Raw genomic sequence first — 14,139 nt, 5'->3', positions numbered from 1 at the left:
TATGATTTATTTAAAAAAAAGTGATTGCTTCCTAAGCTGGTAGAATATGCACTATTTTAGTAACGCAAATATCAAACTATTAAAACTAACCAGTTCACAAGGATATACAGAGTTAAAAATGTAAAAATATTTTTTTTTTCAATCGCTCCCCATCCCTATTGGAAATGGGTGTGTTTGTGGCTAGCCATAATAATTTTCTTTGATGAGCACGTACTTGAATTTAGTTCCATGCTGTACAAAACACTAACTTGTGCTCAGAAAGCCAGATAAAAATATTCATTGCAATGTTATGAATATTAGGAACCATATTTCACGCTTATAAGTCTATAGGAATGTGCATAATTGACTCCAAAAATATTCTGAAACAGTATAAATGGTGTTAATTTACCTCCTTCATCGCTCGGCAACCTCTGCAAATAAATGTGCTGCAACTGTTAACAGTCTATGGAAGTGAAGGTCAAGCAGAAAACAGTGGCTCTCTGAATAATAAGTAGCAGGTAACTTCTTGTGCATGCTACTAAATGGTAAAATGAAAACTAAATAAAGGCCATAGGCACCAACATTTCCACACTGTTAATAGGGGGTCACATCAGACAGTGCTTGCCAAATGGATCTTTTCTTGCATTTCTAAGTATGTAATGCTTAGTACAATGCATTTTTAAAATTTTTCATACAGCACAACTTTTTAAGCTGTAATGTGGCCATATTGGATGTCACCATGCGGTGCAGATGTATTTGAATGTATCACTATTCAATATAGATAGTAATCAGCAACAGTCCAGCTACCCTGTTGTTCCATAGTAAATATACAAGATCAAAGTCGATGTATTCACTTATTGATATGAAAGGCTATATTTATGATATATAGGTTTATTGTAAGGGTTTTTTAAGTACTGATTGTTTCTGTCCCCTTTAATTTTGTATCTTTTATATTACTTTTAGTATTCTGCGTAAGGATATTCCTTGTAATGTAGTACCAATCCCCCATTGTGTTGATAAGGCTACATTCCTGAGTGATCTCAGAGACATGCGTGATGCACAATGGGGGAGGGGCTGATGGGAATAACTGTGGTATGCACCGACAATTAGGGGGACTCCAAATGGAATTTCATTCTAGGTGGATGAAAGTATTGGAGAATTGATATAGTGGCTCACCCGTCTCAACAGGCACTCAATCACTTGGGACTGCATTAAGAATTGGTCCTTTAAATTTACACAATACATCAAACCACATACTCAAAGCAATATAGATAAGAAAAAATAATAAAAAATGATGAAAAATAAAAAACCACTGAAGAAGGAGCAAGTAGCTCTGAAACGCTTTTGGTAAAATTGATGTAATCCAAAAGGATCCTCTGAGATACTACAGTCGAGATATACAAGTGTAAACCAGAATCGCAAGAAATAGTGCTCGGCATAGCTTGGCAAACAGCGCGCCATACCAGAGAACAAGTAAGTTGACTAGTACGTGGGACGTCAAGCTAAGAAGAGTTACACGACTCGACACATGGGGAACCAGGGGATCCAGCTGATAGCAGGAAACATCACTTACACAGGTGGCCATTCCTCGATGCGGTAAAGTTGAGCTGCTAGCAGCAAAAGAAAGTTTTGCATACATATATATGTTTATACATATTACGCTGATAAGATTTACCCTGAGGAAATTTCCATTCATAATGATATACAGCTCATCTAAACAGATGATGTATATATAAACTTTAACAGGGGATCAACAAATATTGAATATCATGATAATTATGAACACGCAACAAGTAACATCATTATTCATTCATTATTATTTTAAACTAACAATCATGAATATTGATCATTGGATGAATTGTGAACAGTAATCAATTAATTATTTGGATTAACAATACTAATTATTTCTTCTGGACTGAATAACATCCCTAACCATCTAACATCTGGACTAAATAACATTATTGATCCTTTCAGAATGTAAGTATTGACTTTCCCTATCTATTGTACACCCTTGGGTGTCAGTCATGTGTTATAACATGGTAGACAGCCATGTGTTATAGCTTGGCAAACTAGAGCCCTACCCCATATTGCATATTTAGGCTTGTGATGTTTATTTACTTTTTATTATTCTGTGATTTGTCTGTGTTATCTTATATTTAATCATACTTAGTGAATGTATTTATTCACTAGCCAGTGTAAGCTTATTCATTCTCAAATCTTTTGAATTCACGTTATAATAAGGCAGAGCAAGTCTACACAACTGTAACATAACGTCAAATTAAAAAGATTTGAGAATGAATAAGCTTACTCAGGCTACGTGAATAAATATATTTACTAAATCTGATTAAATATACAATAACACAAACAAATCACATACTGAATATTAAAAAGTAAATACATCAGTAGCCTAAATGGGGTAGAGACTCAGTCGATCATGCTATAACACATGACTGTCTACCACGTTATAACACTTGACCGACACACCAGTGTGTACAAGAGATAGGACTAATCAATACTTACATCCTACCTAGGAAGAAGTTCTTGGTAGAGTCTAACGAATGAATGTGTGCCAAAGAGTTTAAACCTGTTGGCTCCTCCTCCTGTGTGCAGCACGTATGTCTCTGAGATCACTCAGGAATGTGGTCTTATCAGCACAATGGAGGACGGGTATAAGATTTACAAGACATAATAATTGGGAACTGGTATTCCTATGATCATTGTGTTCCCAATGTTTAGTCCAAAAATCATCCTGTGTAATACAGCCTTTACTCATTGATTGGTTCATAATCTTTACCGAAGTACAGTAAAGATTTGTGGGGTTAAAGAGAACCAGAGATATACATACAGATTAAATGCTTCCCGACCAGCGCCGTAATAGTACGGCGCTCGCCGGGTCTTTAAAGATGGCACCCGCTTCTGAGCGAAGCGGGTGCCATAGTCGCGGGTGGCCGCCTGCTTCTTCTAGCAGACACCCGCGGCTCATGTCGGCAACCAGCAGTAATGCCGATTGCGGACATTTAACCCCTCAGATGCCCTGGTCAATCCTGACCACAGCATCTGAGCGCGTGAAACACCGGAAGCGCGTGCTTCCGGTGATGCTCAGGCTCCCCCTTGTGGTGATCGGAGGAGCCGGAGTGTGTGTGCAGCAGCCCCTGTCTTTGTAAATGACAGGAGGCTGCTGCATAGTATTTCCTATGGAGCCCTTGCCTGTAATAGGGCTCCATAAGAAAGTGGTAAAATGATTATAAATACCAATGCTAGTGCATTGGAGTCTATGATAATAGCAATCAGATGATTGCATGTTATAGTTCCCAATGGAAACTATAAAAAAAAAAGTAAAAAAAAAGTAAAAAATAAAAATAAAAGAACATTTAAAAAAAAAAAAAAGACCCATGATGGGTGTTGCGATGTGCGAAAACACCCATAGTATAAAATATATTCCCCATATGGCAAACAGCAAAATGGAGAAAAGCGTCCAAATGGCCGATTCGCCGTTTTTAGTCGCTTCATTATCTACAAAAAAATGTAATAAAAAGTTATCAAAAAGTCATACACACCCCAGAATGGTATCTATGAAAAGTTCAGATCGCCCTGCAAAAAACAATCCCTCATACAGCTCCATACACATAACTGCAAAAAAGTTATAGGTGTCAAAATATGGCAACAAATTTCTTTTTTCCCACTTAATTTTTTTATCACTATCAAAACGCAAGAAAAACTATACATATAAGGTATCGCCGGATTCGTACTGACCTGTAGAATAAAAGTAACCGATCAGTTTTATCGCACATCGAACATAGTAAATAAAAACCCCGTAAAACTGTGGTGGAATTGCTTTTTTTTGTTGCAATTTTAACCCATTTGGAATCCCCCCCCCCCCCCGCTTCTAACTACATCATATGCAATATTAAATGGTGGCGTTGGAAAGTACAACTTGTTCGCAAAAGATAACTTCCCTGGTGGTCTAGAGCAGTGAAGGGATAAATGATAAAATTCCTGGTAGACTAGAGCAATAAAAGGATAAATGATAACATTACTGGTGGACTAGAGCAATGAAAAGATAAATTATAACATTACAGGTGGGCTAGAAGAGTAAAGGGGTGAATGAAAATATCCCTGGTGGGCTAGAGCAGGGAAAAAATAAAATATAATATCATTGGTGGGCTAGATCAGTGAATGGATAAATAACATTTCTGTTGGGCTATGACTAGAGATGAGCGAATTTTTAAAAAATTCTATTTGGCTGGTTCGCCGAATTTTCGGAAAAAATTTGGTTCAATCCGAATTTATTTGCGGCGAATGGCATTAAAAAACAGCTATTTCCTGGCTGCTGAGAGCCTTTATAGTGGTGTAGAACACTGTGCCTTGCAGTAACACGCATATGGGATCTGCTGTGGTAGTGAAATAATACTGTGAGTCAGTATGACATGCAGATGACAGGCGTCACTCTTAGAATCACTGCACACTTCACTTATTTGGGCAGTCATGGGGCCAAAACTGACCAAATAACTCAAGTATGAACTCAGCCTTACAGGTCGATGTTAGCGTCAAGAAGAAGCGCACTACTTTTACATTGTCGTCAGTTGATTCCACATAGATGTCTACAAAACCTGTTCTATTAAACGCTTATACAAGTAGAGCCCCCCAACCGAGTGGAGAGGGTGTCAGCAGTAAGTTTGTGTTGACGTCACTGATTATTTTGCCCTTCCTCTGATCCGTCAGAACAATAACCGCCAAAAATGGATCCTGTCTGTTGAGCATCTGCCTTTACTCAGTCAGCATTTGGTCAGTAATCCATCAGAATTGCCAATGCCAAAAAAAAACCAGGAGTGGATCCAAAACAGAGATGACCGAGTCAACCATTCAAGAACCGCTAGGTTGCTGGTCAAGACACGACCGCTAGCTGACACTGGGAGCTCAGGCCTCTTGAAGTGACCCCTGCTGCCACGGCCCCTTACTCTGCTGCGACCTCTGCTTGCACCAGAAACATTTAGGCCTCTGCCACTCCCCTGTGCAGGGCTAACGACTAATAAGCCCCTTTTTTCACACTAATACACACAAAAAAGGGCTATAGAACATATAACTGCACCGCTGAACGGCAAATATATTTTTATTTTGCCAGTATTACATGACAAAAAGGGCTTTAGAACATATAACTGCACCGCTGGACGGCAAACATATTTTTCTTTTGCCACTAATACACGCCACAAAAGGCTTTAGAACATATAACTGCACCGCTGAACGGCAAATATATTTTCATTTTGGCACTATTACACGATAAAAAGGACTTTAGAACATATAACTGCACCGCTGAACGGCAAATATATTTTACCTTTGCCACTAATACAAGCCACCAAAGGCTTTAGAACATATAACTGCACAGCTGAACAGCAAATATATTTTTATTTTGCCCCTATTACACGACAAAAAGGGCTTTAGAACATAACTGCACCGCTGAACGGCAAATATATTTTTCTTTTGCCACTAATACACGCCACAAAAGGCTTTAGAACATATAACTGTACAGCTAAACAGCAAATATATTTTTCTTTTGCCACTAATACACGCCACAAAAGGCTTTAGAACATATAACTGCACCACTGAACAGCAAATATATTATTCTTTAGGCCACTAATATACAACAAAAAGTGCTGTAATTTTAGCACTTCACCACACAACGGCTAATAAGTCCTTTGTTTCCCACTAATACAAGCCAAAAAATGCTTTAGAACATATAACTGCACCACACAAGGGCAAATAAGACGTAAAAATATTTCCTTGTAATAAACCCTGTTAATGGCTGTATCACCCCAATAACAAGAACCATTTGCGGGACTTACAGAGCTGTATAATGGCAATTTGGGTGCCCATCAGTGCAGCAAGGTGTAATAGGATTGTTCCTATTACTCAGGCTGTAACCTCCCCTACTGAACCCTGTTCAACATAAATGCTGTGGAATGATTCCTCCCTATCCTTTCCCTACACCTTGAATAATCTTTCCCTGCACTTGTAAATCTTTTTTTAGCACAATTAAGTTTTTTCTAGCACTGTCCCTAGCGCCTTCTAACTTCTCTCCCTGCACTAAGTACACTGGGAAATGGCAGAATCCAAGATGGCTGAGGCTATTTATAGGGCTGTGACATCACAGGGTTGGCTGGCTGCTGATTGGCTGTATGCATGGCATTATGGGTTATCCCGCCTTCCCAGAGTTCCTTGCTTCATGTCCTCACACGTGCAGCAGCCATTTTAGGAAAAAAATGCACTTCGTTACCACAAAGCATGAGGAAATTCGTATTTGGTGTGAATCGAATTTTATATGCCCAGTAGCCTAGGGTAGTGGACCGTCTTTATTAATTAATTATTTATTTTATTATTTTTAACTATTTATTTTATCAGTTTTTGTAATATTTTAGGCATGCAATAACAATTGTGGGATAAAACAAAGCTGTCACCTTAATATTCGCTTAAAATGCATTTTTCTCTGCTATGCTGTTATTTTACGCTTGATTTATCCATATAAACATTTTACATTTGTACATCATATTGTAACTTGAGCACAAAATATGTTCAACATGCTGTAATAACCCTACTATATCAGTGTGGAGAAAAGGTACAACAATGCCAAAGTTTCAAAAATGTTGCAAAATCACTGATGATCCATTCTTTCTGGGGCAGAGATCTTCTATAGATCTATCTATGGAAAGGAATAGTCTGTTTTTCAAGAGCAGTTTTTTATGGCAGCTAAATGGGACAGACACTTCTTCACGGTTGTAGATGTAGAAAACATATTTGTAGGTTAAATCAACATAATTATTGTAACTTAAAATTGTCAACAAGGTTTGTGGTGATTTAACATCCTAACTAGGGGGACCCCGATGTGTGATTTCAATCAGTGATGATTGTGTATGTTTCTATGCCTCTTAATTTTTGATAATACATTTCTTTCAAGTTACATGTTACTTTTTCCTCATGGTGAAGATTATTCTAATTAACCTGAGAATATAATTAGGCTCATGCATTAAAATTAGTCCTATTCGAGGTCCAAAAATAACGCTAATTTGACTGTACGATTCATGAAAAAAATATACCTACAGTGTGGAAAATTTTTAAGTAAATGCAATGACTCCTGCCACGTGCTAAAACTGATTTGTAAATCTGTTTTCCAGCAGTTTAAAAAAAAATTCTTGTAAAAAAAGGGAACTAAAAAAGTCAAAATACTATATGACTAAACATACATTACATTTCTATTACATGTATTCATGGATGTGTAAGCATATAAAACATGGACATTTAGGCTAAATATTATAAATGCAACAGAATCCATAGATTGCTGACATGTGTAAGGCAGGCAGTAAATATGGAGAAGGTCTATACGCTGTTCTTTCTCCGTAAGATGAGTAAATACAAGACTGAGGATTAAAAAACCATGGCTAATATTTGGGGAGTAGATTGAAACCCCCAAACTTTTTTTAAATTCTTTGTTGGAATTTCTAGCTTTTTACCAAGTATTCAGAACTTGATTTTAAAGCACTTGCCTAACACCATAAAGACAACTCCTGTCCATATACCTTATTAGAGTAAATGGATATCATAAAGGGGGCTCGTGGCCTGTCAGATATGGACCATAAATGGTCACCTTGTAGTACTGCAGAGGCTGCATGTTTCCCTGAAAAATCAGCTGTTTGTCCATTTTGGGAGACTGTCTCCTAAAAAAATGACATACTACTGGCTGCATTTAACAGCTGTTTGCATTTGGCTGAAACAGACTTTAGTAAATAAGGCCAGTTTCACTTGAGCGTTCCATTACCCAAAATGTGGAACGCACTGGGCCGGTATCCATATGGTTTCCGTATTTGATCCGTTTTTTGCGGATCGGAAACGGAAACAGTAACTTTTTAATCACCAAACACGTTAGCAATATTGGCTGGGCATAGCATTTCTACAGTATGGATCTGCAAAATGCGGATGAAATACGGATGACATACGGAAGTGTTCCGTGGGCGTTCCGTATTTTTTGCGGACCCATTGACTTGAATGCAGCCTCAGACCGTGATTTGCGGTCAATAATAGGACATGCACTACTTTTTTGCAGAACGGCCATGCGGACATACGGTCCTGAACGGAAGCGGAAAGAAAATACGTTCATGTGCATGAGCCCATAGTGTGATATATGCTGTCTGCATCTGTACTTCCATTCCGCGGGCCCGCAAAAAAGATTTGCGGAAAACAATAAGCATTTCTATCATAGGGCTGGCCGTTCAGTTACGCAAAATGCAGAACGCAGATGACCGGTATCTGTGTTTTGCCAATCCGCAGACCATAAAACGGATACAGTGGTATGAATGAGCCCTTAGTTGGTGACATCTTACAGTATATTTCTAAGCCTCAAGCTCGTGATAAAGCTTCAGTTACCTTCATTTCAATCTCGGCTGCTGTGTGTTTTGTTGTTTCCAGTTTTTCCACCAGCAGTGTGTCCCCCAGGAAATTACTTTCTGCTGCTGATAGGCGTGTCAGTAATTCATCCTCAAGCATTTTCAACTCAATTTTAAAATAATTCTGTTGCTTTGTGAGCTCCGACTGAAAAGAAAATAGTAAGTTTTAGACCTGTAATTCTAACGATGCTAACAATGGGAATACACTTGGCTACATTTTAATTTTCCTGATTATTCAACATTTTACAATAGTTCTAAAGCATTTAAGGTCAGCACTAATATCCAGAAAGGAAAAGAAGTATAATTTGGGGCTTTATCTGGTACATTCAAATGACCATTTTATTCCTTATTCCTTCCATTTACTCACAAAAAAACTTAAATGGCCTTTATGTTATTCCTAGTTTTGTTTTTAAGAACACCACGCAACAAAAAAAACTTTTCGTCTGCTACTGGGCTAAAACCATTTGTTCTATACTAAATCGAGTGTGCGGATTACAAATCCGAAGTCATAATTGTTGTAACACGTCACGAAATTTTGCTATGCATAAATATGCCTAAATGAATTAAGCACTTGGAAAGCATTGAATAATTTTGAACAGAACGCGTTTTACTCTAACAATTACCCGATCTACATTAAAGTTTGCGTAGTAAACAGTGTATGAAAATGTAATGGAATAACAAAATTTCTAAAAGTCTTGTTTTTCAGTTTAAAAGTCTTACTTGAGCAAGGCCCAGTACTGTTAAAAGTACTTCAGGCATCTGCTTTTGCGTTTGTGAACGGTCATATTTTCCCGTTGCAAAAACCAGCAGTAGTCCCCATCATGTTGGGATTCCAGCAGCCTTGATACCTGTTCTCCATTGTAGAAATGTCATTATGGAACCACTCTCCATCTTCATCACTTGCGTGTCCCATATTGGGTGGGAAAAAGTCAAGATGGGGATGTAAGAAATGCACTTTCAATGACATTCAGCAGCCAAGTTGTTCATATGCTGTAAGCATGTTGTCTACTAATTCAGCATAGTTTGCAGCTCGTCTGTTCCTGAGGAAGTTCTGCACTACTAGCACAAATGCATCCCAAGCTGCAAGATGCACTCGCTTTGTCAGATTCTTGCGCTGATCATAAGTAGTGTATTTGCCACATATGTAGCAGAAATTGTCTGGATTGTTAACACATTTGCATTTATCCATCTTAAGTTTCAAAACTGATAGCACTATAACAGATCACTTTATCAAAATCTGTCCAGCTTGCCTTATATACTTACTGCTGACATCAGCCTGAGTGCGTCAGAGCAGGTCTGGACATGTCCATTGGAATATCTCCAATATAATGCATTAATATTATAACTGAATAGGCTTTGCATGTACGGCGGAAGTCTCGTCCCTAAACATAGCGTCCGCTTGCACGTGCAGTGAGCGCCATAGCCGCCGGGTTACTGCTATTTTAAATAGGCTGATCGCATACATTTTCCCTTTCAGATGCCGTGGCCAAATGTGACCACGGCATCTGCGCAGTCCGGAAGCGGAAGTCGCGCACTTCCGCTCCTGTAACAGCCTTTCCCCGGCTGAGATCGGGGAACCTGTTACATTGATCTAAAAGGCTGAAGCCTCAAGCAGGCTTCGGTGCCTATTAGATGGATATGCCAATACAGGCCACTAGGTGGCAGCATTGTATTGGTATAGTGCAAATTAAGTGTTTAATGGTGTCTATATAGACATCAATGAACACAATAGGCAATCTAATGATTGCCAGTTATTGTCACCCAAGGTGACTTAAAAAAAGTAAAAAAAAAAAAAAGTAAAAAAAAGTTTTGCAAATATAAAAAAAATAAAATTCAAATCACCCCCTTTCCTTAAAATAAAAAGTGAAAATACTTAAAAAAAAAAAAATAAACATCATGGGCATCGTTGCATGCGAAAATGCCCATACTATTAAAATATAACAATATTAATGGCATACGGCAAGTGGCGTAACGGGAAAAAAGGAAATTTGCCATTTTTTTTCACTTCAACTACCCAATAATTTTTTTATAAAAAGTGATCAAAAAGTCGCACACACTTCAAATTGGTATCACTGAAAAGAACAGATCCTCCCATAAAAAATTAGCCCTCACACAGCCCCGTACACATAACCACAAAAAAGTTTTAATTACATTTTTTAATTAAAATATTCTGTCAAATATGTACAATCTATATACTATTCACAAACCTAAAGCCCAGCGCTATATCAAAACTATGCAACATTCAATTCTTTGAACAGTGTGTTGCCCTTAATAAAAGAGACTTTAATTTTTAAATTATTGTAATGTTTTGGCTTTTCTGTATTCCTCTGATACCTGTCATCTGCTCGAAAACAGAGTTAGTGTCACAGATTCAAAACAGGTCTGCTTTTTATTTCTAGAAACAGTCTCTCACCAATGGGTAGTGTCTGGTATTTCAACATTGCTCCAATTACCTGAATAGAGCTGAACTGCATTATCAGACACAGCCCATGGGACAAGAGTGGCACTGGGTATGGAAAAAAAACAACAGTTTTTTGCTAATCTCACACTTACTTAATAATATGAATCTTAATCGGACACACATAATGCTTAACCAGTTCAAGACTGGACCTTTAACCCCCCCTCCCCCCGCCCAACTTCCTGACAGGACACATTTTTAGTTTTAGTTAATGCGGTTTCAAAAGCCATAACTTTTAAACTTTTTTTTCTTTACATTATTTAATTCATTTTGTTCAGCTTTTCAGTGACATATGGGGCTTCATTTTAGACCACTTTTATGAGGGCATGCGCGCGGCTTGCTGATTGGACATGCCTCAGTGAGCTCCGCTCCATACGCCGAAAATATCCCGTACTCAGCGCCGTCCTCACGGCTCCAACAGCCTTTTAAACAGATGCAGGGGACCCCGAAGATGACCCGCAACAAAGGGAGAAACAAAATCGCGGGTACGCCTGCTCCGTCGCAGACTTTACCTGAGATGTTTCGGCACTCCAGAGAAACTGTCATGGCGGACCCTACCTCATCTCCGGCCAGTCCCGCCTCTTCCACTGATGGTGGACACTCATCGGGCCCTAACATCACTGATCCGGGCCAGGCATCGCTATATAAAAAAACATAGCTTCCCTGTTTAAAGCGGAGCTCTCTCAGGCGGTGGAGGAGTTTTCCCGCCAAATCCAGGACTTGGGGAACCGAGTCCCTGAGCTAGAGTCGCGGACTGACGACATATCAGATGCCATAAGCGCTGACAGGGAGGAAATCAACTCCCATGCCGCTCAGTTAGCCACTCTGGAGCTAAAAATAGAAGACCTGGAGAATAGATCCAGAAGAGGGAATCTACTGGTCAGAGGCCTCCCAAGGGACATTGTCCTCACGTCCCACTACCCGGAGGTGAGAGATCAAGTATTGGCGGCAGCACGCAATCGGCCCGACTTACCAGGGCTGCCTTCCTCGGTGCACCTATATGCAGATTTAGCACCTTCCACACTCTGCAAACGCAGAGAGATGAGGCCGGTGACATCAGCCCTGCAGAATGCACAGATACGCTATAGATGGGGGTTCCCGTTCAACTTATCCTTCCAGCTAAACTCCCGTTCTCATACGGTCCATACCCTGGCGGAAGGCTTAGAAGTTCTGCAGCGGGCAGGAATCCCATTTGAGCACTCTGAAATTCCAGCTGCCCCACCGAGACCGGCCAGGGTCTGGACCAAGGTTCCCCCCTCATCACCTCGCACGACTAGATCGGCAGTCAAATGAGACTATGCAACTTATGGACGGTCTCTACTCTTCTCCAGGATCAAAGGAAGGCACTCATCTACTGATCCGGGCGCAAGTGATACCTTTTTTGTATACTTTTGGGGGCCCTTTTGCCCCAGTTTTGGTTTATTTTTTCTTTGTTTTCCTACAGAGATTTGGCGTGACGGACTTTCATGTTGCTCACTCCTTCAGGGTTGACCGGAATAGAGCCGTCTGTCCTTGTTGGGCACCGTCTCCCTTCTACTAACCCACTACTATTTGCTGGCCTTGTTAGGCTCAGCCACACTGCATGTTATGTAGTGCTTGCAAGCACTTTGTTAATGTTATTTGGTTTAACGGTTACTCAGGGGGGTTATTCATATTACCATTATAGATTCCAGCAGTATCAGTTCAATCTAGATAGGTCCTACACCACTTCATTATGTGTAACGTATTAACCCATAATGTACGGGGCTTTAATTCCCCCAGAAAACGCAAATCACCCTTTGCTACATATCTAAAACATCTACCAGATGTTATCTGCTTGCAGGAGTCACACTTCACTCTTAAATTCCACATTCATTTCACTCAGTAAATGAATGAGGATTCTCGAATCTGCAGTTCATTTCATGAGGGCTAGAATGGGGTGCAGAGGGCAAACAATCCCATTGATTTTCACCCTAAACCTCTGCAAGGTGGTGTAGACTTTGCTGCAGGGGGATTCCCAGGTTACAGTCCCCAGAACAGTCACGGACTGGCGTTGGTGGTGCTGTCGGAGCAAGGCCCGGAACAGAGCCAAGTGCCATCACCAGTAGCCAAGTGTAACATATAGACAATAATATAATAAGCTTTGTAGTACTAAAGTGATGCTTAGAAGATGACTTGAGGACTACATTTAAAATGACTGATCCAGACTGATAAACTAGTATTAAACAAAAAAAATATATTGATGTCAATTCGAGTAAATTGTTACCTTGAAATGTTCCAAGTCTGGTCTCTCAAGATTCATCACATCAGCTAGGAGCTGGTCTTCCAAGCCATCTCTGGTTACTGTGAAGTTAATCAATGTTGTTTGGGCCTGTATTTCTGGTTTGTAATGGGGATTTGCAAGCTTTGTGTGAAGAATAAGTCTAAATTTTGGATGGAATTTACATTCTTTATCCCCAATTCGAATGTATCTGCAATTATAAATAGAAAATGATAATAAAACTCTAATCTAAAGAGTTATCAACTAACAGAATGAGGTACGTTACTGCACTCTGATCAGTTGGTTTATAAAAAAAAAGGCTATATCCGCCTTCACAACAAATTGTTATTGTCCCAGTGCACCTAAAATAAGAAACAAAGCAGCTTTGCAAATAGTTTTAACTGAAAATTTCATACAGTTTAGTGCTTATATCTCCTATGTGTCCCCATGGTAACAGACTAAAAATAAACCACGATGTCTGGATCCAGTAATGATATTGTCTTCCATCTGTTCCCCAGAAGTTCAGAAGAGCAAGGTGCCCATATTCCGTTCTATCACTGGAGCCCACTGTTGTCCATCTCTGTAGAAATGGTGGTGGTGGTTGCAGGTAGCCAGTATTTTATCACCTAACTCTATAGCAATGTTAAGCTAAAAGGATTTGGAGCTTTTTCACAAAAAATTACCATAGAATTTATAGCCCTACTTAGGTAATCCTACCACCACCTCTTAAAAAAAATAGGTATACCTCAAATTTAAAGGTTATGTAAACCTTCGGGGGAAATGTTTTTATGATTGCATTTTACAAATTTTTTATTAAAATTTTTTACCCATTCTGTCACAAAGGGTTAACTGTCTAGCTGTGTGAATCCTACTTTCACTTTGTGCCGGTCATCTAATAACCCTTATCTCTAAATTACTACATGATCATAAACATTTATTTGAGCCACATTCTTATCAGTAAGATAAGAATAGAGCTATAATGAGTGTTTAGGAGGTCAGAGATAAGGAGCCATCAGTTGAGTTGCCTGACA

At 39.3% G+C, this 14,139-nt stretch overlaps 1 protein-coding gene across 1 annotated transcript in view; it reads right to left on the bottom strand.

The window, feature by feature from the left end:
- LOC121008813 (dynein heavy chain 11, axonemal-like) overlaps positions 1–14,139 on the bottom strand; it is a 489,011-nt gene that overhangs the window by 112,014 nt on the left and 362,858 nt on the right. Inside the window, exons 66-67 of the mRNA XM_040441508.1 lie at positions 13,115–13,319; positions 8,392–8,556 (exon numbers count right to left, since the gene is read on the bottom strand). Coding sequence (XP_040297442.1) covers positions 8,392–8,556; positions 13,115–13,319 — 370 coding nt within the window. The remainder of the gene's footprint in view (positions 1–8,391; positions 8,557–13,114; positions 13,320–14,139) is intronic.

This window comes from Bufo bufo, chromosome 7 (genome assembly GCF_905171765.1).
Source record: "Bufo bufo chromosome 7, aBufBuf1.1, whole genome shotgun sequence".
Lineage (NCBI taxonomy): Eukaryota > Metazoa > Chordata > Amphibia > Anura > Bufonidae > Bufo > Bufo bufo.
The sequence above is the reverse complement of the archived record's forward strand: the minus strand, read 5'-3'. Positions and strand labels throughout refer to the sequence as shown.